Consider the following 19,316-nt stretch of genomic DNA (forward strand, 5'->3'; position numbering starts at 1 on the left):
TGGCTTGGCTGACCTGCCCCTAGCCCTGGGCCAGAGATGCTGCCATCCCCCAGACAGCAGCCACAGTACCGCAGATGGGGGGTGGGGTGGGGGAGGCTCATCCTAGTGGGATTTCAACCCTCTCCCCTGACCAAAACAGCTTACATCTGGGGTTTTCTCCCAACGAGGGGACACAGACACAAGGGACCAACCTCCCCCGCCAATTTTGATATTAATCCCCTATTTATAAGTTGCTTGCTATGGACACCTGAACTCAGAAAGCAATGGTTCTCATATTTGGCTGAAATCAACATCTCCAAAACAAAACATCCGAGGCCCCACCCTTGAAAGGCTGACTCAGGATGTTGGCTGGAGGCCAGGAACTTGCTGGTAAACAGAATCACCCCAGGTAATTCTGATTTGGACCATCCCAGGCCTGAATGTTGGGAAATGCTGACCTACAGAGTAGATATCTGGGTGTTAACAGCAGGGATTCTGAACTTGGTTTTAGATCTCTAGATGCTTTGAGAAATCTGATGAAAGCTGGGCACCTCCTTCCTTAGGAAAATGCTCATGTTCACATAAGTTAAAAGCTCTGCAGACAACTTCAAGCAATCAACATTCCCCCAGACCCCCCAGGGGGCTATTCATGGATGTGCTAAGGATTGGAACACCTGCAGGGGAGGTACATTTTTCTGTAGGCTGGGACTTTGTCTTTCAATGTTCCCTATGTGAGGGAGTGTTTATCAGTGGGTGCTTAATAAATAACACTATGAGAACCATATATAAATTTTTTGGCTGAGCTGGGCCTTCCTCGTTGCACTCAGGCTTTCTCTAGCTGTGGTGCATGGGTTTCTCATTGTGGTCACTTCTCTTTTGCAGAGCACAGGCTCAGTAGTTGCGGCACAAGGTCTTAGTGGCTCCGTGGCATGTGGAATCTCCCCAGACAGGAATCGAACCCAAGTCCCCTGCTTTGGCAGGTGGATTCTTAACCACTGGGCCATCAGGGAAGTCTGAGAATAAGTTTGATCCCTTGTGTCCACTCCTGCCGTTGTCTAAGGCTTCTATTTCACCAGACCAAGTACAGGCAAGTGGCAAGAGTCAGGTTCCAGAATCAAGGCTATAAGCCTCTTCCCTGGGAGCAGAGGCAGAGAGAGACCTTAGTTAACCAGGAGACATCAGGTGGTCGTCTACATAGCCTTTTCCCGTAGAAGTGCCTGTCCTTTACATTCCGTTATTCTCATGGCTCCACAGTTTTGGATCTGCTTCACCTGTAAGTTGTCACCAGGAGAGTCATCAGAAACCTTCAACACCAATCAGTTTTCTCATGCTAGAGTGGGCAGGGCCTTGGCACAGCCTGCCCAACCCTGACCTCCTGGGCTTCACCACCTCCATGGTGTCTCCAACATGTGAGCCTCCTCCAGGCACCAGAGAGCAGAAGCAAGCTGCTTACCTGGGCGCCCCAGGGTTCCAGATGGGGACATTTTCCCAGCACTCTTCAGACCAGCTGAAGAAAATGTGTAGGTGGTGAAGGCATCAGGTGGAGGAACCAAACCCCAGGTCCTAACTTCTGCATTGTCCAGGAGCTAAACAGATGAGGGATGCCTTCAAATTTCCCACAGCCAATCTGACTTGGAACTCTCTATCCTTGACCTTGGCCCCACGTCGCTGAGGGCAGGGATCACGCCGCTAGATTCTCACCGTCCAGACAGTGGCCCAAACCCTACCCCGCCCATCCTTCAAGTCCTCGTGGCCAACCCTGACCCCGCTGAAATGGAAAGGGCTTCCCACAGGTGCCTAATTATGGTGAGTAGGCAGCAATTAAGCACTACAGGGACCGTAACGAAGCACTGTCCGAGATGAGAAAGACAGTTTTGGAAGGCGTGGGTGCCAGCTAGGGCCGGCCGGGAAGAGAAAGAACGAGGCTGAGGATACAGCCTGGCGACCACCGGGGACAGCGGCAGTAAATTTAAAAAAATAAAAAAAGAGCGAGAAACCAAGAGTGCGCATGCGCAGCAGACGGCACGCGCGTACCCACCCCCTCCGTCTCACCTTCTGTACGCCTGCGCACTGCTTTCTCCGCCCACCGCTCTTAACGGAATGGTGAGTGGGTTTTCAAACAGCGCCTCCTGCCGGAGTTCTAGGGGATTTGCACATGCGCATCACACTGGGAGGATGTGTACGCTGCTACTCGCGAGCTCTAGGAGGCGTCATCCCTCCGGCTGGGATGAAGCACGCACGCGCGGAGGTTCGCACGCGGGGAGGGCGGGTGCGCGCCCCGGGCATGCGCCTTGCAGAGCGAGACGGCGGCTCGGCGGGGTCATCCAAGCGCAGGCGCAGTGCGGTGTTTGTCTGCCGGACTGACGGGCGGCCGGGCGGTGCGCGGCGGCGGCGGCGGCGGGGAAGATGGCGGCGTCCTCCCTGGAGCAGAAGCTGTCCCGCCTGGAAGCAAAGCTAAAGCAGGAGAACCGCGAGGCCCGGCGGAGGATCGACCTCAACCTGGATATCAGCCCCCAGCGGCCCAGGCCCAGTAAGCACGGCGGCGTGGGGGAGGGGGCGGGCGGGGCGGGGCGCGCGCCGCGGGAGGCCCCGCCCCCGCCACCAGGCCCCGCCCCCGCTTCCGGGGCGCTCTTGCTCCTCCTCTCCGCCCGGCTCCCCGCTGTCGGCCCGCGGGGAGAGGGTCACGGTGACCCGGGGGGCGTGGGGCCCGTGAGCTCCCCGTCAGTCCTCACCCTGCCTCGGGGTTCCCCCTAATGGGGCCTGGGAACCTAGTTACCGGCTCCAGGGCGAGGCCCTCCATCTGATGACCCGCCCCCAATCACCGGGAACCTCGGAGCCTCTGTCACCTGCTCTAAGCCTTGGTGCGCCTACTCCATGCAGCCGTGACCACATCCAGCTCCTCCGTATACGTGTACACATCCCTTTTCACCAACTGATTCCACTGTCGCCATCTCAGAGACTGTCAAGAGGTCCCCTCCCCCGCCACCTGGTCCTTGTCAGCCGGGTTCAGCAGCTGACACAAGTGCAGCTGACCTGGGGACACCTGACGTCGCTGGACCATATATAACTGCCCCTGTGATTGTGTCTAGTGCTCCCTTCTCCCCGCTTCAGGATCTTGTCACTAGTTCAGCAGGCTCCCTCCTACCTACCTTTTTACCCACCTAAGCCAGGCTCCCTCCTCATACTCCGCGGACTAGTTTCACTGCCACCATCTTTCTGGATTCTCCAGAAATAAATACGCAGCTTCCAAGCGTGGCAACGTTGTCATCTTGAATCAAGTGACTCCCCCTTCCACACATAGCCCAGGGACACCTGAGGCCAGTCTGAGGCTATCTGGGCATCCCAGGCTGTACACGTACCGCTACTTTGTGATCCCATGATCTCAGTGCCTGTCTCTCCGGAATCCTGTCCTCTGGCGTCAAGAGCTGCCCCTCAACACCCGCACTTGGCCCGGGATCACCATGCAACATCTAGTCTGCTCGTAACGTCCTACGGAACCCTTCCCCATATCCTCGAAGCTCACAGGGAGTCAGATTTTCCCCCTTCCTACTGACCTGATGAAGAGCATTCCCCACACATACTTTCTTTTCTTTACATTACTTTTTGGCCACTTCTTGTGGTATTCGGGATCTTAGTTCCACAACCAGGGATGGAACCCGTGCCCCCTGCCTGCATTGGAAGTGCAGAATATAAACCACTGGACCACCAGGGAAGTCCCCTCCCACACGTGCTTTCTGTGTCCCTCTTGACCCAGCAAATTCCCCTTCTTGTTAACCTCTCTGATATGACTCTTGTGGATTATGTAGCTCCCTGTCGGGTCATCTTGAGAGGTAGGGAAGATATCTCTTCATCTGGGTACTCCCACCACTCCCTCGTCACCCCCCATTCTCATGTATGGCCCACTCCCTACCCTCCCTTTTCTGCCCTTGGTCCGTGTGGGTTCCTGACTGGAGTGGGGAGGGGTCTCTAGGGTCCCAGGAAGAACCCTGAGGCAGCAGTGCTGTGTTAGACTCTGCCTGGGGTAGGAAGCCCAGCCAGGACTGGAGGGTCCCCACCAGGCTCTTCAGTGCTGCTCCCCCTCCAGCCCCAGCGTGGATGAGACAGGCCTGGGCAGGGCCTGGGATGCCTGGTGGGGTGGCTGTCCCAGATGGGCAGGAGGCACAGGGAGGCCCACGGAGAACATGCCCCGGGGAGCCCCCTCCTGGCGCCTGTGTCTGTCAGCTCCATCCCATCCTCTCAGCCCTCCCATCTGTTGTTCTCTGCACTTTGGTGCCGCGTGCCTCCCCCTTCCTCCTTGTTATGATTTGATTTTCCTTTCTTTTGGACAAATCAGTTGCTTCTGTTGTGATTTATCGTGGTGTTGTTTTTCTTTTTTTTTCTTCCTTTTCCCCATCCAGTTATTGTGATCACTCTAAGCCCTGCTCCTGCCCCGTCCCAACGAGCAGGTACCAGCCTTTTTATCATCGCTGCTTGGATCTCTGCACCATTGACCTAACCGCTGCCCCAGCCGCAGAATGCCATCCCTCCTCCCCACCCCCTCATGCTCCGTGTGTGCGTGTGCATCCCCCCATCCCACCCTCACTCTCTCCAGCCACGTGGTCAGTGTCTGGCCCACCCGGCCACTTCCTCCGTATCCTGTCACCTCCCGCTCCTCTGTTCCTCTCGGGCTCAGGTTTGGACTCCCCACAGGAGGAAACAGACTCCCTCACCTGCCAGGAGTCTGTCGCCTGCTGAGGGGGTCCCGAGTGTCCGTGCGTGTGCCTGCAGGCGTGTGTGTGTGTGTGCGTGTGCATGTACATGTATGTGAGTGGAGGGAGGGAAGGTTGGGCTCCCTACCTGCCGATCCACTTCATCAGCTCAGCGGACCCATGTCACCCCCCACCCTGTGCTGAGCAGTGCTAGGCCTGGACTGAGCGTGTCTGTTCCAGGGGCTGGTGCTCCCCTGGGGGTGGGAGGCCGTGGGGGTTGGGGGGTCCTCCGGGCAGGGAGAAGTGGAAGAGGCCCCGTGCCTTGGAGGAAAGGCCCAGTGAAGCAGGGTCATGGATTCTGCAGGGTTGGGGGATGGGGGTGCGGTGGTCGGGAAGCCTGGGGAGAAGGTGGCATTTGAGCAAAGTCTCCTGGGAGGTGGGGAGCACAGGAGTGGAAGTAGAGGAAACAGCCCCTCAGGGCCCAAGAGGCAGCCAGATGTGCCTGTGGGGAAGGTGGGGGATGGGGGGGCCGGCTGGCCTCATTGATCCTTGTGTGTGGAATAGGACTGGGTTGGGAAGTGTGTGTGTGTGTGTGTGTGTGTAAGAACATGAGGGAGAGTTGGCTCTGTTGGGGGCCCTGTGGCGTGTGTGTGTGTGTGTAAGAACATGAGGGAGAGTTGGCTCTATTGGGGGTCCCGTGGCGTGTTGTCTGCACGTGTTTGTGGGTTTGTGTCATGTCCTGTGTGTGTACGTGTGTGTGCTCACTGACAGCCTGGCAGGCTGCATGCTCCACCCCACCCCACCGCCCTGTGTCTTCTCTCATCCTTGCTCATTCATCCTCTTTTTTCTCTCCCCTTCAGTCTCTTGCTCTCATTTGGCCTTCCTGACCTGCCGTGGGCCCGGCACCACCTGTGTGATCTCTGTTCTCAGGGCCTTTGTATACCTCCCCCGGCCTTACCCCCCTTAGCCATCCTGCACCGGCCCCTCTTAAACACCTGCCGTGTTTCAGTTTGTGGGACCGGCTGGAAGCCTCTCTCCCCCCACAAGCTGCCTTGGCCCCGGGCTCTGGGGGAGCCTTCAGAGGGCCCGGTGGACTGTGTGAGGGGTTGGGGGTGGGGGCGACAGGGCACAGAGAGGCCTGGGGAGGGGAGGGACGTGGTCCTCACCCAGGGAGCCTGCCAGGGATGCAGGGTCCCAGAGCTTGAGGGTCTTTGGGAGCCCTGGAGGGTGTCCAGCCAGAGAGGGAGGGTTTAGGACCAGACTTCTGGCCGTGGTAGAGCAGGGAGGGCACTGGAGGAGAGGCCTCTGGGCCAGTGGAGGGGACTGGGCTCAGCCACGTCCTCAGGCTCCCAGAGCTCTTCCATCACTCTCGCCATGCCCTCCTGGGACTGGCAGGCCAGCCTCATAGGTCTGCTCCTCGCTTTGGCTGCGACCAAGATCGTAGGCCAGCAGGGCACGAAAAGTGCCTGGGCGCCAAGAGCCACACTGCATCTGTCTGTACCCATTGGCCACTGGGCCCACGCCACCGGGCGCCTGGAGAACTTGCAGGGGAGAAGCTCCGCCCCCCGGCCCAGCTCCCAGCCCTCTCTCCAAGGGGAGGTGGACCTGGGGGCTGCTTGTAGCCTTCGGCCTCCCCAGCCAGGGGCTCCCTTCTGGAGGCCAAGTGCCGGGGTCTCTGAGGTTCCTGGGTTCTCTGGAGGGCCGTCCATCTTTTCCAGGGCCACTCTGGCCTCTGCTCCCACTCTGTGGCCTGCCTGGCCAGGAGGCTTCTGTCCATCAGGGGCCTGCTCTCCTGTCCCTAGCCCCTCTCCGGCCTGTCTCTGCAGCGCCTCTTCTGGGCAGCTGGGCCCCAAGTCTCAGCTCCCATCTGTCTGTCTCCCACCCCCCCATCCCCTAACGCCGCCTGCCCATCCTGGGGTGCCCGCTGCCTGCCCGCTGCCTGCCCGCCTGCCTGTAGCATGCCCAAGCTGTCCGCATGCAGGCTTCTGGAAAGAACCAACCTCCCCACCTGGCCTGGCCTGTCCCTGGAGCCCTGCCGGCCCCTGGAGGGGCTGGGTCACCTGGCTCCCTTCACCTGAAGGACACAGGTCCAGCCTGGGCTCCTGCCCTGGCCTCATTGGCCCCACCTCTGCAGGCCGGGCCGGAGGCTCACAGAGTCTGCTGGCCAGAGGGCAGCCCTCCCTGACCCTGAAACAGAACAGGCAAGGCAGCTGGAAGCCTGGGTTCCTCACCCACTCTCTCCCCAGTTTAGCATTGCCACTTTGTGGGGGTGGTGGCCCTGAGCCTCTTCCTGGGCAGAGTGGGGAGGAAGGGGCCCCAGGGTAGGGGCGGCCTACCTGCCTGAGATCCACTAGCAGCCTCAGGGCCTCCTTTCTCTATCAGGGAATACTTGGGGTGAACCCTCAGCCTCTGGGGACCACTCTTCCCCCACCAGCCCACTGCAAGCTCTTCCCAGTCAGGGGGGCTGGGAGAAAGCACCCCGAGAGTGGTCTAGGAGCGGGGCACTCCCTGTCCGCCAGGGCTGGGGGCTGTGCTGGCCCACCTGAGGGATACCGGGGAGGGAAGGATAGGGGCGCCAGGGCCTGCAGCTGGGGCCAGCCGGGAGCTAACCCCCTCCCCACCCCTGGTTCTCACCACCCCCCAGCCCTGCAGCTCCCACTGGCCAACGATGGGGGCAGCCGCTCACCGTCCTCCGAGAGCTCCCCACAGCACCCCACGCCCCCCGCCCGGCCCCGCCACATGCTGGGGCTGCCTTCAACCTTGTTCACACCCCGCAGCATGGAGAGGTGAGCCGCCTGGGGGATGGTCAGGAGGTCAGGGGGCGCAGGGCCAGCCTCAGGGTGGTGCTGGTGAGCTCTGTGGAACCCCCTGCGTGTTGGGGGCTGGGGTCACCTCACGTTGGTCAGGACCCCCCTCCACCGGCACCCACTCCCTCTCCCTTCAGCATCGAGATTGACCAGAAGCTGCAGGAGATCATGAAACAGACGGGCTACCTGACCATCGGGGGCCAGGTAACCTAACGCACTTCCCTTGGCGGCCCCAGGGAGGGCGGGCGGGACACAGCTGGGAGATGTGGGCCGGGGGTGAGGTCAGAGGCCCGCTGGATCCCCAGCCCTGACTCTCCTTGCCAGCGCTACCAGGCGGAGATCAATGACCTGGAGAACCTGGGGGAGATGGGCAGCGGCACTTGCGGCCAGGTGTGGAAGATGCGCTTCCGGAAGACGGGGCACGTCATCGCTGTCAAGGTGAGCCCACCCCGCCCTGCCCATGGGAGCGCAACCCCCTCCATGTCCCATGGCGGCCCTGTGCCCCAGGCTCAGCACTGAGCCCTCGGCTGTCCCATGCAGCAAATGCGGCGCTCGGGGAATAAGGAGGAGAACAAGAGGATCCTCATGGATTTGGACGTGGTGCTCAAGAGCCACGACTGCCCCTACATTGTGCAGTGCTTCGGGACTTTCATCACCAACGTGAGATGAGGGCTTCCCCCAATCCTCCCATCTCCTCCCCCGGGCCCTGAGCCTGTCGGGTGGGCAGAGGGGTACAGCCACTGCTGTCCCTGCAGACGGACGTCTTCATCGCCATGGAGCTCATGGGCACGTGCGCGGAGAAGCTCAAGAAGCGGATGCAGGGCCCCATCCCCGAGCGGATCCTGGGCAAGATGACGGTGGCAGTGAGTGGCCTGGAGGGCGCAGGTGGGCAGGCAGGTGCCCCCCAGCCTCGGCCTCCACGTCACCGATCGGTGTCCTCCGCTGCCCACACTGCAGATTGTGAAGGCGCTCTACTACCTGAAGGAGAAGCATGGCGTGATCCACCGTGACGTCAAGCCCTCCAACATCCTGCTGGACGAGCGGGGCCAGATCAAGCTCTGTGACTTCGGCATCAGCGGCCGCCTGGTCGACTCCAAAGCCAAAACGCGGAGTGCGGGCTGTGCCGCCTACATGGCAGTAAGTAGGGGGCCCGGGGGTGCCGGCGGGAGGGGTGGTGCACCCACCCCGGCCCCAGGGCTCGTCCATCACCCTCTCCCACCTCCCACCGGCAGCCTGAGCGCATCGACCCCCCGGATCCCACCAAGCCCGACTACGACATCCGGGCCGATGTGTGGAGCCTGGGCATCTCCTTGGTGAGTTGGGGCCCCGGCTTTTGGAGGCTGGGTTTTCTCGGGGCCCGGAGGCAGGCAGTGGCAGCAGAAAGGGCAGGGCCCTGTCCTCCCTGGCCGGCCCAGCCCTGCCCGTTTCTCTCCCAGGTGGAGCTGGCGACAGGACAGTTCCCCTACAAGAACTGCAAGACAGACTTTGAGGTCCTCACCAAAGTCCTCCAAGAGGAGCCCCCGCTCCTGCCCGGACACATGGGCTTCTCGGGGGACTTCCAGTCCTTCGTCAAAGACTGGTGAGCACCCCCAGCCCTGCCCTCCAGTCTGGAAGGCAGGGCGAGGTCAGATGTGACCCTGAGCTTAGGCCACTGGGGTGGGGCAAAGGGCCCCTTGGGATGGGGGTTGGGGGCTGCAGACTGGAGCCAGAGCCCAAGCCCTAGGGGCTAAGAGTTGCGTCCAAACTCAGCCACAGGGAACCCCTAGCCCTGGGGTATTTGGCAAGGTGGTCCTTGGCCTTCACCAGGGAACTGTGAATGAGCACAGGTGTCCCAGGACTGAGAGCTCAGAGGGTCCCACACCATTGAGCAGGGTGTCCACACAGGAGCTTTCTGGGTGGGAGTGGGTAGGAAGCCCACCCATCTACCTATCCCCCCACCTACCTACTTCTCCCGTGGGCGTCTCACTGTGTGTGTCAGGGTTTTGTCAGAGATAAGGGGCCTGAGTGCAACCCTGGCCTCTCTGTCAGCACAAGGCTTGGGGGAGCGAGGAAATGGGCTCCGGCCTGCAGATCCAGCAGCCCTGATTCAGTGGGGTGGGCAGCCAGGCCCCTCCTCCCGGCTCTCATTTCTCTCCTTTCTCTGTCTCTCTTTAGCCTTACTAAAGATCACAGGAAGAGACCAAAGTATAATAAGCTACTTGTGAGTACCCAGGACCCCTCCCAGCCCCCATCCGAAAACCCCTGCCCCACTGGAGGCCAGGCGGCCAGGGAACAGACACCCTGGTCCTGAGCCCCACCCGCTTGGGCCCCCAGGAACACAGCTTCATCAAGCGCTACGAGACGCTGGAGGTGGATGTGGCGTCCTGGTTCAAGGATGTCATGGCGAAGACCGAGTCACCGAGGACAAGCGGGGTCCTGAGCCAGCACCACCTGCCCTTCTTCAGGTAGCCGCACGGTGGCGGCCGGCCCGCTGGGGGACGCGGCCTCAGGCCCCCCCTTCCCTGCACAGTCCCCCAGCTGCCCACCAGGGGAGCCTTGGGACCCGGATGGCCAACGAGGGCTGAGGACAGATAGTAGGGGGCGCCGACCCACCCCCGACTCCCTGCCCACCAGCCGTGGACAGATGGGCCTGCCAGGCCCCAGCCCTTTCCCGTCCTGGGATCAGCCGGCCGTACACGTCCCCCGACAGACACTGTGAACGGAAGACAGCAGGCCGCGAGCAGTCTCGCTATTTATTCAGTTGTAACCTCTGGGCTGGGGCGGCCCCCAGGGGTCGGGAGAGAGCCGCCATTCCCTGCACCCTCCCACACCGCGCTGTCCCCACCGCCCCCTCCATGCACACATGCACCCTGGCTCCATCTCCCTCTCTGCCACTTCCCTCTCTACCTCTCTGGCTTTCCCCGTCTCCCTCCCCACCTCTGCCTCTCTCCTGGCCCAGGCCCTGCCACCCCTGGCGGGGACCCCTGGGTCCACTTAGGTCTCTGGCCAGTGATGAGCCAGTTGGCGGGCGCCCTTCCCCCGGCAGGCGGGCTGGACATTGTGACTGCAGCCGGACCCGGGCTGGTCTCTCTCTCTCTCTTTGATCTCAGGGGGTCCTTTTTGGAGTTTATTGTATTTTATTGTACTTGGTGGGGTGTTTGGGGGTGGGGGGAGGAGAAGAGCTTGTTCTCATGGGCTTTGTTGGTACCTTCAGAAACTTTTACCAAAGTCGTGTTTAGCTGCTTGTGGCGGCAGCCCCCCGAACCGCTGTGGGTACTGGGGGGCTGGGCTGGGGGCTGAGCCGTGGGGGCTCATGCTACCACCCGGGAGAGACTAGTCCCAAAGGTGGGCTCTGGGGGTGGGGGGTTGCTCCTCCCTCAGGGCTGGAGACTGGCCAAGTTTGCAGGGGTGAGCGGAGGACCTCAGGGGGTATGGAGGAAGCCCAAGGGGCCGTGGCCACACAGGGTGGCCTTCAGGGACAGTAGGCGCGGGGCGTGGTGGAAGGCAGCCGGCGCTGGTGTGGCAGGGAGGTGGCGGAGGGAACGGGTGACAGGAGGGGGTCCATGGGGCCCCGGGAGGCAGGGATGAGGGTGCACAGATTGGATGTGGGGGTTCGAGGATGTGTTGACAGGGACAGAGGTGGGAGCAGGCCAAGGGCTGGGCGTGTGCAGGCAGTCACGCCCTCGTAGTGGCCCACGAGTGCCCCTCGACTCACCCGGAGCTGGCCAGTCCCCAGCCCACCCTGAGGCCCTGGCGTCCATGGGGCCCTGGGCAGCAAGCAGCCAGAGCAAGAGGGACTGTGTTTCCTTGTTGGTGGTGATGCATGCGAATCAAGTGGACAGTAGAACAAAATAACGTTAACAGGAAAAAAAAAAAAAAGGAAAAAACAAAACCCCAGAAAAACCACAAAAATCAACCAACACCAAAGGTGAGGAACCTCGCTGGATGTAGCTGAAGCAATCTAGACTAGGCATCACTGTACCTCCATTTATCTCACCGAATCTAGTTACTACTAGGATAGTCACAAAACGCCGCATGTTTAAAAAGTACTCAAAGTCATCTTTGTCCCCTGCCCCAGGGGGTGGCCACCTTTTCTTGCTCCTGTCCCCTTTGTGAGGGGAGGGGGGCAGGGTGTGGGGCCAGTAGGCATGGCCTCCGCCCTCCCTTGCCAGGGGCCTTTCTGGGTAGCCAGGAAGGTTGCGTGGCCAGCCCGAGGGCCCGCACAGGCCTGAGGCCAGCTGCCTGGGTTTAACTTTTATTTAACTTTATTTTCTGTTTTGTGTGTGAGTGTCCACCTGTGTCCCCCTTCCCCTTCAGTGTTAAATGGGAGCCTCTCCTTCCCCTCTTCCTCTCCCATGTCTCCCTTCCCCCGCCCCCCAGTCACCAGCCACCAGCCACCCCCTCTCAACCAGGCAGAGGGCAGAGTGGGCAGCCAGGGGCCTGGGGCGGCCTGGCCTAGCCCATCGGCCCACCACCGCTCCTCAGGCCGCCAGTATTGCCCCATCCCTTTTTAAAACAAAATGCCCTCGTTTGTAAATCCTTAGACGCTTGAGAATAAAACCCCTCCCTTTTCTTCCACTGAGTCTGTGGCGTGTGTCCTGAGCCTGGCAGCAAGGTGGGAAAAGGGGAAGGGATCCTGAGGCCTGACCTTGGAAGTGGGCTGGGGGCCATCTAAGTGGAGGAGGCCTATGCAGTGAGGGGAGGCAGGGCTGGGGGCCAGAGGGGTAGTTTGTAGTGACTTGCTGCATATTTAATGTCCAGTGTGTGGGACCTCCCCCTAATCTGATAGCCACAGGTCCGGTGGGAGAGCCCTTAATCCCTGGCAGGCCTTGGGCGCCAGCTCCGATGTCGACCCAACAGTCTGCCGCCCCCGCTCCTTGCCTCCGGAAGTGGCCACCCAGCCAAGGACAGGGCCGCCTGCCCACCTCCTGGGTGTGGGTGCTGCCTGGCTGGTGCCTCTGCCACCAGCCCTGTACGCTGTCACCTCAGCCAGGCCAGCATGCTGAGCACCGTGCTCCTGCTGCTGGCCCTGCTCTCAGGGACCACCGCCTTGCCCAGCGAGCCAGCTGGTATGTACAGGCAAGGGGACATGGCCCAGCACACCCCCATTCCTGTGCTGCCCTATCTCAAGCAGCCTCTCATCTACCCTGCCTGGGGGAATGGGAGTGGGAGGGTGGAAGGTGGGGTCTCCCCACCCCCCATTCCAGGTTGTCTTGGATCCCCAACTTCAAAGTCCCCAGCAGCCATGGTGAGGCCAAGGGCTGTGGGAGGGGAGTGGTCTGTACAAATGATCTTAGGAACGGTGCGCGTTTAGATACCATCCTTTGAGAACACAGTTGAGTGCCTCCTGAAGGCAGATGGGGGTAGCAGGGTGATCACACACCCCAGTAGGGGCTCCCCGGTGCCTATTTCCTTTGCTGCTGCTGCCCTCAGTCCAGAAGTGAGGAACCAGACATGGGGAAAAGCCCCAGACCCTGGTGGCCAGGCTAGGCTTCCATGGTGCCGAAACGGCTGGAGGAAGACCACCTTGCTGTTCTCCCCAACTCGTAGAAAGGAAAGGGTGGGGTCAGCATCGTCCCCCTTAGACAGCCCTGCTATGACCCCAAAGCAGTCCCTGGTCCTGGGTGGGTGGGGGTAGGGGAGGACCTTTGCGCTCACCCAGACCATCCACTGCCAGGCGCCCTTCAGCTCCCCTTCCCCGCCAGGGATCCTTTGCCCACTGCAGGTGAAGAAGACGGGGTCTGGGAAAAGGGGTGCCTCCCCAGGAAGGTGCAGCTTTGCGTCCAGGCTCAGGGGCTGGGCTGGAACGCCCTGGGGGTCTCCAGGGGGTACATCACGGCAGCTTTATGGCTGAAGGCATGAGGCACAGAGCCGAGCGCAGGTGAATCCTCCACAACCGCATCCGTCTTCCAAAGAAGGCAGGGGAGGCGGGGAGGTTGGCTGGGGGAACCAAGAGACAGCGCGTCCTCCCTGTCCTGTGCCGCCCTTTCTCCCCGCCAGAGCCCCCGTTCCCTGCGGCGCCCGGGCCCTGGCTGCGCCGACCCCTTTTCACTCTGGAGCTGTCAGACGCGGAGGACGCCTTCCCGCGCCGTGCGGGGCCGCTCGAGGTCCCAGGGGACAGCCGCGTGTTTGTGCAGGTAGACGCGGGACGCACGGAGGCCGGGTGAGGGCCGGTGAGGGCTGCCGATCCTGACGGCGACCCCGCCCCCCAGGCGGCCCTGGCCCGTCCCTCCCCACGCTGGGGCCTGGCCCTGCACGGCTGCTCCGTAACACCTTCCTCGCGCCCGGCCCTGGGCCCCGCCCTGGCGCTGCTGCGCGGGGGCTGCTCCGCCGACTCCTCGGTCACCTTCCCGCCACCGCGGCCGCTCCTCGGTGCCGCCCGTCCTGCGCGTTTCAGCTTCCGCCTGCGCCCGGTCTTCAACGCCTCTGTGCAGTTCCTGCACTGCCAACTGAGTCGCTGCCGCCGCCGCCGCCTCCGCCAAGCCCGCTGGACGCCTGCGCCTTTGACGCTGCCTCCACTGTCCCCGGTGCGCGGGCGCAGGAGCGCAGGACCGGGAACGTGGGCTCCCGGGCCCATCAGGGGTCGGGCGAGTGCCTCTGACATCCGAGGGAGAAACTCCTTAGGGTTTGGGCATCTGGGCGCTTTTGGACCTGGGGGCGGTGGTATCTCGAAACTGGGAGTAGGTACTGGGTCTCAGGCAGGGGTTGGGGGCAGAGACTTCCGAAGGGGCCAGATTTCCAGGGTTCTAGTGATGCGATCCCTGGTTGCAACAGAGTGCTAGACACTTAGATCTGCCTGCGGCCCAGTCCATGGAGTCCGGCCCCTGACATTCCCGTCTCTTGTGCCCCCTCTCCTTGCAGTGTCTGCCTCAGGATGAGGCGTGCGCAGGCGCCGGCAGTGGCAGCGATGAGAGCCTGGGTGCTGACAGCCCCCACCTGCACACATTGACGCAGCCCATCGTGGTGACCGTGCCACGGCTGCCCCCCAGTGAGCGGGGAGATCTCTGGGGTCCAGAAGAGGGGTGGGGAGGACATCTGAGGCCTGATTCCAGTCTTAGCGTTGTACTTCTCACAGGGCTACCCAAGGGCTTCCCCGGCAGAGCTGTGCGCCCCGAGTCTCCCGCGCCGGCGCCGGAGGCCCTGGAGCCCGCGCCGGTGGTAGCGCTAGTGTTGGCCGCTTTCGCGCTGGGCGCCGCTGTGGCCGCCGGCCTCAGCCTCGTGTGCGCGCACTCAGGTACCAATCTCCACCCTCCGGGATCTCCGCCTGGCCCCCAGTCTATTCCAGCGCGTCGGCCTGCTTAGCCCTGAACATCCCTAGACCGGCCTCCGCTACGCCCGCAGCAGCCTCCAGGGGTCGCCCTAGCTCCGGCCCTGCGCACCGCAGCCCCTATTTCTCAGCTTCCTCTCTTCTCCAGCGCCCCAACTCCCCGGTCAGCCCCCGAGAGCCTCGCCCAGCGGCCGCCCGCCCAGGAGGCCCCAGTGAGGCAGGTAAGTGTTGGGGCGCAGGAAGGAGGGGGAGTGTAACGTGGGGCCGGTTAGCACAGATGGAGGAGGGAGGGGATGATAATGATCTTCATAGCCCGTTCTTTCTGCCAGGCGGAGTTCCAAATGATTAACGCATATTAATCCTTGTAACAACTTTCTACTATTATCTCCATATTAAAAGGAAAATGAGGCACTCTCTGAAATGGACTTGCTAAAGGTCACAAAAATTTAGTGGAACTGGGATTCGAACTCAGGTAGTGGGTGACCCGTAGCCGACTGCGGCTTTAGTGTCATAAGAAAGGTTCTCAACACCTCACACAGGCAGTAGGCAAAGAGAATTCGGGTTTCAGACTTAGCATCCTCTCTCACCCAGCCATGATGGGGCGGCCGGCGATGGGTTGAGAAGAGGGTGACCAGCCTTAGTGTCCTCTCCCCACTCAGCCTGAGTCGCCTCTTTCCAGAGATGGCGCGCCCCCAGCAGGGTCCAAAGACAAACCAGCCACGGCCTCGTATCAGGCCCGCCTCGGGGGACTACGTTACTCGTTGAGACTACGATCGCTGCGCCCCGCCCTCCTTGCTTCTCCCACCCTCCCACCTGGGCCCAAAATAAACCTCTGGTCTGGACTGCGGCTTTCTGAAGTCCGCGCGTGCGCGTGTGCGTGGAGCGGGGGTGGGGATTCCGGGCAGGAAGAGGTTCAGATTGGAGGGGTGGGGCTTTGAGGCGGGGCTTTGAGGCCCTTATACACGTGTGCAGATACCGCCCACGGGCATTTTATCCCTAACAAAAGGGAACACCCAATCCCACCAGCTTAAATAGCCTCGTCTCCTCCTCCAAACCTGCCAGCTCACCGGCCTTCTCAAAGTCTCTCCGCGCTCCACTCCCACCGCCCGGACCCTGCCCTTCCTAAGACCTCGAGCTCAAGTCTCTGCTCCAAGCTCCTCTCCGTCTTGCCTCAAGGTCCTTAAATCCCTCCTGCCTGACCTCACCCTCCTCAGAGCATAGACAAAGGCGGGATTTTAGCTCCATTTTACGGCTGAGGAAACAGGCTCGGCAAGGCCACATCACTTAAATCACCAATCTGGGCTATCCGACCCCACAGCTGAGGTTCTTGGCTACAAAGCACATAACAGGAGTTTCACAAGACTTATTCCTGGAATGGAGGGAAGGGATGAGATCTAAGGTCTCGGCTCCAGTTCACGAATGAGAGAATGCGGGCGGTGGGGTCTCGTTTGCCTTAGCTTCAGTTAGATACCAGTCCCCATCGCTTCCGGGGTAGGCCGTTCCTTACGGCCTGCAAACGCAGAGCCACGCCCCCATCCAAGTCTGCTTCCGCGCGGAGTCTTTTGGACCCAGAGGCCGCCGTAACCCCGCCCACCAAGGAAACACTCCGGAACGACGCCGAGGCCCTCACCCGGCTCACCGGCATGAAGCCACCGCAGCGGCGGCGAGCGATCCCGAGGCGCTATCTGGTGGAGGTGACTGGCCCCGCGGCCTGGAGAGCCAGCGAGAAGCGGCAGTTGTTACGACTACTGCAGGCGCGACAGGGCCAACCAGAGCTGGACGCCGCCGAGCTGGCCCGAGAGTTACCGGGCCGGAGCAATACGGAGGTGAGAAGAGTCCCGAGATGGGAGCAGGGCTGGAGGCGGGGCTAGGATGTGTCCGGGGCTGGCATAGGGGCGGGGCCTGAGGGTGGGCTGAACGAAAGTGAGGCTTGGGGGCGGGGCCGTGGAGTGGGCCGGTCGAGGGTGAGGCGGGGACGAGGCCGAGGTTGAGGAACCGGAAGAACGCCGGAGAAGGCGGGACTAGTGCAAGGCTGGGCCTTGTGTGGCTGCGAGAAGCTGAGGGCGGGGTGAGGGCGGGACAGAGTGAGTCGAGGGGCGGGGCGAGGAGGAGGCCGTGTCGCCGAAGTCTGAGAGGCGGAGCGAAGGCAAAATTTAGGGGCGGGGCGAGCTCCGAGTTTGAAAGAAGGCCCCAGAATGGGTCTTCCCTGCTGGCTCAAATGGTGAAGAAATCTGCCTGCAATGCAGACGGTGCCGATTCGATCCCTGGGTCGGGAAGATCCCCTGGAGAAGGGAATGGCTACCCACTCTAGTATTCTTGCCCGGAGAACTCCATGGACAGAGGAGCCTGAAGGGCTGCAGTCCATGGGGTCGCTAAGAGTCGGCAACGACTGAGCGACGAACACTTTCCTTCACTTCCCAGAATGGGTGGCAGGTCGCAGCGGGACTGGACGGGAATGAATGAGATTGAAATGGGAGTCAAGAAGTGAGAGTCAGGGAAATAGAGCGTAGTGGAAGAAGCGGGTAGGTGACTAGGATAGTACTTAACCATGGATGTGGGCTGTGGCTGCGGGGAGGAGCCAGAACCGGCCAGGGCCTTATATCTTTGTCAGGTAGCTGGTCATGCCTAGGGCCTTGGCCCGAGAACCCTGGGCACAGTCCCTATGACCCTCAACCCCTGGCCAGTGGGAGGCTAGGGAGCAGTGGCTAGCCCTGGAACAGGCAGGACTGCCTAGCCCTGGGCTTCTAGAAGGTCCATTTGGCCTCTTCTTACTTCGCAGATCCAGGACTTTATCCGGCAGCTCAAGGGCCGAGTGGCCCGGGAGGCCATTCAGAGGATACATCCAGGTGGCCCAAAGGGTCCAAGGCGTTGGGAAACACAGACCCCAGCTCCCATCGAGGTGAGATGGGGCAAGGTTCCCCAGGGCTGGCCCCTGGGGAATGAGGTGGGAGTTCCGGGGGATAATCTGGACAGGGGAGCTCCAGGGAGGGGTAGGGTATGGGGGACTCCTGAGAATTGATCCCTAAGTATCTTCTGCTTGTTCCACCCAGGTGTGGATGGATCTGGCTGAGAAGATAACAGGCCCACTGGAGGAGGCGCTTACTGTGGCTTTCTCACAGGTATAGCCATCCCCCCCCAGGCAGGATGGGGGTGTCCCGGAGGACAGGATCGTATATATGAGTCTACGCTGGACCTGGATCCCTTCCCTTTGCCAGCTCTGTGATTCTGGCCTGTTACTGGTCACCCTAGCCTCCATGTCCACCCTCTCAGCCTTCCTCAGGGTGGGAGGGAGGATTTGAAGGTTGTCTCCTGCAGGGCAGGGGAGCAACCCATGGGGACACTTCTGCCCTTCCTTCCCTGATCTTTCTCTGCCTGCCAGGTGCTCGCCATCGCTGCCACGGAGCCCGTCAGCCTCCTGCACTCAGTGCCCTCCAAGCCCACGCAGGCTTGTGGAAAGCCACTGCTCCTCAGAGCCCCTGGAGGACAGGAGGACCTGGGTCCTGAGGCTTCCAGCCCCGCCCCCAAGGCCCCCGGAGGGGGTGAGGTTCCTGGCTCCACTCCCAAGACACCAGGCCCTGCTCCTGAGGCATCCTCCGAGTCCCTGGCTGGCCAGTCTGCTGAGGGAGACTTTTCTGTGGACTTCGAAAAGATCTACACGTACCTATCATCCGTCTCCCGCGGTGGCCAGGGCCCTGAGCTTTCCGCAGCTGGTGAGGAGGGCAGGGCCGGCACTCTGGGGGTGGGTTCTTTGGTGGCCAGCACCCCTCTCCCGACTCATCCCCTTTCCATCCCTCACCAGAGTCCGCTGTGGTCCTTGACCTGCTCATGGCGCTTCCTGAGGAGTTGTCCCGTCTGCCCTGCGCCACCCTGGTTCAACACATGTCGGGTATGTACCGACATCTGACGGCCCCCCAGCGCGACCTTGCCAGTGGGGGCCTGGCGTCGGGAACTGAGGATAGCGGGGCAGGTTCCAGGGGTCAGGAGGAGACTGGCCAGGCCAGCCCTCAGGCCCCTGAGAATGCTGGCTCCAGCCAGCCCATATCCTCTTGGCAAGCGGCTGGGGTGTGCCCCCTGAACCCGTTCCTGGTACCCTTGGAGCTTCTGCGCCAGGTGGCAAGGTAGAGGCCTGGCAGGCAGGGGACACGCCAGACCTCGGTGAGCCCCCAGACTCTCAATCCTGCTTGGTCTGGCCCTGTATTGTCATGAGGATCTTGCCACGGTGGAAGGTCCCTGAGCCAATGTGCAGTGGCCTTAACATGCTTGATACAGTGGGGGTCTCATAGACGAAGCCCAACTGTACAAGGAGGGGTTCAGCCATAGAACTGGCTGGGCTAACACCGCCGTCAAATATTTCCCCCACTGGTTCTTCATCCCTTCCAAAGCCCAGTATCCTGTCCTGTAACGGTAAATAAAGTTCTTGTCAACCCCCCTGAATGACTCTCTTTCTCCTGTGAGTTAGAGGTGGGAGAGGGCTCAAAATGCTGGAGGGAAAATCTGAGCTAGAGAACCATAGCTTAGAGTTCCTGGGGTCTGAGTGGGGTATGCCAAGCAGGAGGGTGCGGTGGGCAGTGAAGCAACCCTTGGTGATTGTTTGGA

General features: G+C 61.4%; 3 protein-coding genes across 7 annotated transcripts; all 3 read left to right on the forward strand.

Annotated features, from left to right (window-relative positions):
• Window positions 1–2,303: 2,303 nt before the first annotated feature.
• On the forward strand, window positions 2,304–12,031 carry MAP2K7 (mitogen-activated protein kinase kinase 7). Of its 2 annotated transcripts, XM_070373765.1 has the most exons (12): window positions 2,304–2,509; window positions 4,377–4,424; window positions 7,312–7,453; window positions 7,612–7,678; window positions 7,799–7,912; window positions 8,015–8,134; window positions 8,230–8,337; window positions 8,432–8,611; window positions 8,707–8,787; window positions 8,911–9,053; window positions 9,629–9,674; window positions 9,788–12,031. In XM_070373765.1, the coding sequence occupies exons 1-12, from the start codon at window positions 2,386–2,388 to the stop codon at window positions 9,920–9,922; spliced, it is 1,308 nt and encodes a 435-aa protein (XP_070229866.1). In that variant the 5' UTR covers window positions 2,304–2,385; the 3' UTR covers window positions 9,923–12,031. The 2 variants fall into 2 exon arrangements, with proteins under 2 accessions (XP_070229866.1, XP_070229867.1); XM_070373766.1 differs by lacking the exon at window positions 4,377–4,424.
• A 151-nt stretch (window positions 12,032–12,182) lies between these two features.
• On the forward strand, window positions 12,183–16,352 carry TGFBR3L (transforming growth factor beta receptor 3 like). 4 transcript variants are annotated; one of them, XM_070373770.1, is made up of 7 exons: window positions 12,183–12,522; window positions 13,454–13,590; window positions 13,666–13,980; window positions 14,315–14,441; window positions 14,529–14,687; window positions 14,869–14,941; window positions 16,216–16,352. In XM_070373770.1, exons 1-6 carry the CDS (start codon window positions 12,453–12,455, stop codon window positions 14,934–14,936), a joined length of 876 nt encoding a protein of 291 aa, XP_070229871.1. In that variant the 5' UTR covers window positions 12,183–12,452; the 3' UTR covers window positions 14,937–14,941; window positions 16,216–16,352. The 4 variants fall into 4 exon arrangements, with proteins under 4 accessions (XP_070229871.1, XP_070229868.1, XP_070229869.1 ...); XM_070373767.1 differs by lacking the exon at window positions 16,216–16,352 and adding an exon at window positions 15,783–15,919; XM_070373768.1 differs by lacking the exon at window positions 16,216–16,352 and adding an exon at window positions 15,400–15,555.
• SNAPC2 (small nuclear RNA activating complex polypeptide 2) lies at window positions 15,799–19,148 on the forward strand. Its single transcript, XM_005890743.3, has 5 exons — window positions 15,799–16,546; window positions 17,500–17,619; window positions 17,771–17,839; window positions 18,100–18,430; window positions 18,520–19,148. The coding sequence occupies exons 1-5, from the start codon at window positions 16,364–16,366 to the stop codon at window positions 18,840–18,842; spliced, it is 1,026 nt and encodes a 341-aa protein (XP_005890805.1). The 5' UTR covers window positions 15,799–16,363; the 3' UTR covers window positions 18,843–19,148.
• The last annotated feature ends 168 nt before the right edge of the window (window positions 19,149–19,316 follow it).

Source organism: Bos mutus, chromosome 7, assembly GCF_027580195.1.
Source record: "Bos mutus isolate GX-2022 chromosome 7, NWIPB_WYAK_1.1, whole genome shotgun sequence".
NCBI lineage: Eukaryota > Metazoa > Chordata > Mammalia > Artiodactyla > Bovidae > Bos > Bos mutus.

Coding starts and splice junctions, on each gene's coding strand:
- SNAPC2 (XM_005890743.3), top strand. CDS start 16,364: ATGAAGCCACCGCAGCGGCGGCGAGCGATCCCGAGGCGCTATCTGGTG. Junction 17,620..17,770: donor AGACCCCAGCTCCCATCGAG/GTGAGATGGGGC, acceptor TGTTCCACCCAG/GTGTGGATGGATCTGGCTGA. Junction 17,840..18,099: donor TTACTGTGGCTTTCTCACAG/GTATAGCCATCC, acceptor TCTGCCTGCCAG/GTGCTCGCCATCGCTGCCAC.
- MAP2K7 (XM_070373765.1), top strand. CDS start 2,386: ATGGCGGCGTCCTCCCTGGAGCAGAAGCTGTCCCGCCTGGAAGCAAAG. Junction 8,338..8,431: donor TGGGCAAGATGACGGTGGCA/GTGAGTGGCCTG, acceptor CCCACACTGCAG/ATTGTGAAGGCGCTCTACTA. Junction 9,054..9,628: donor CAGTCCTTCGTCAAAGACTG/GTGAGCACCCCC, acceptor GTCTCTCTTTAG/CCTTACTAAAGATCACAGGA.
- TGFBR3L (XM_070373770.1), top strand. CDS start 12,453: ATGCTGAGCACCGTGCTCCTGCTGCTGGCCCTGCTCTCAGGGACCACC. Junction 12,523..13,453: donor CTTGCCCAGCGAGCCAGCTG/GTATGTACAGGC, acceptor TCTCCCCGCCAG/AGCCCCCGTTCCCTGCGGCG. Junction 14,688..14,868: donor CCTCGTGTGCGCGCACTCAG/GTACCAATCTCC, acceptor TCTCTTCTCCAG/CGCCCCAACTCCCCGGTCAG.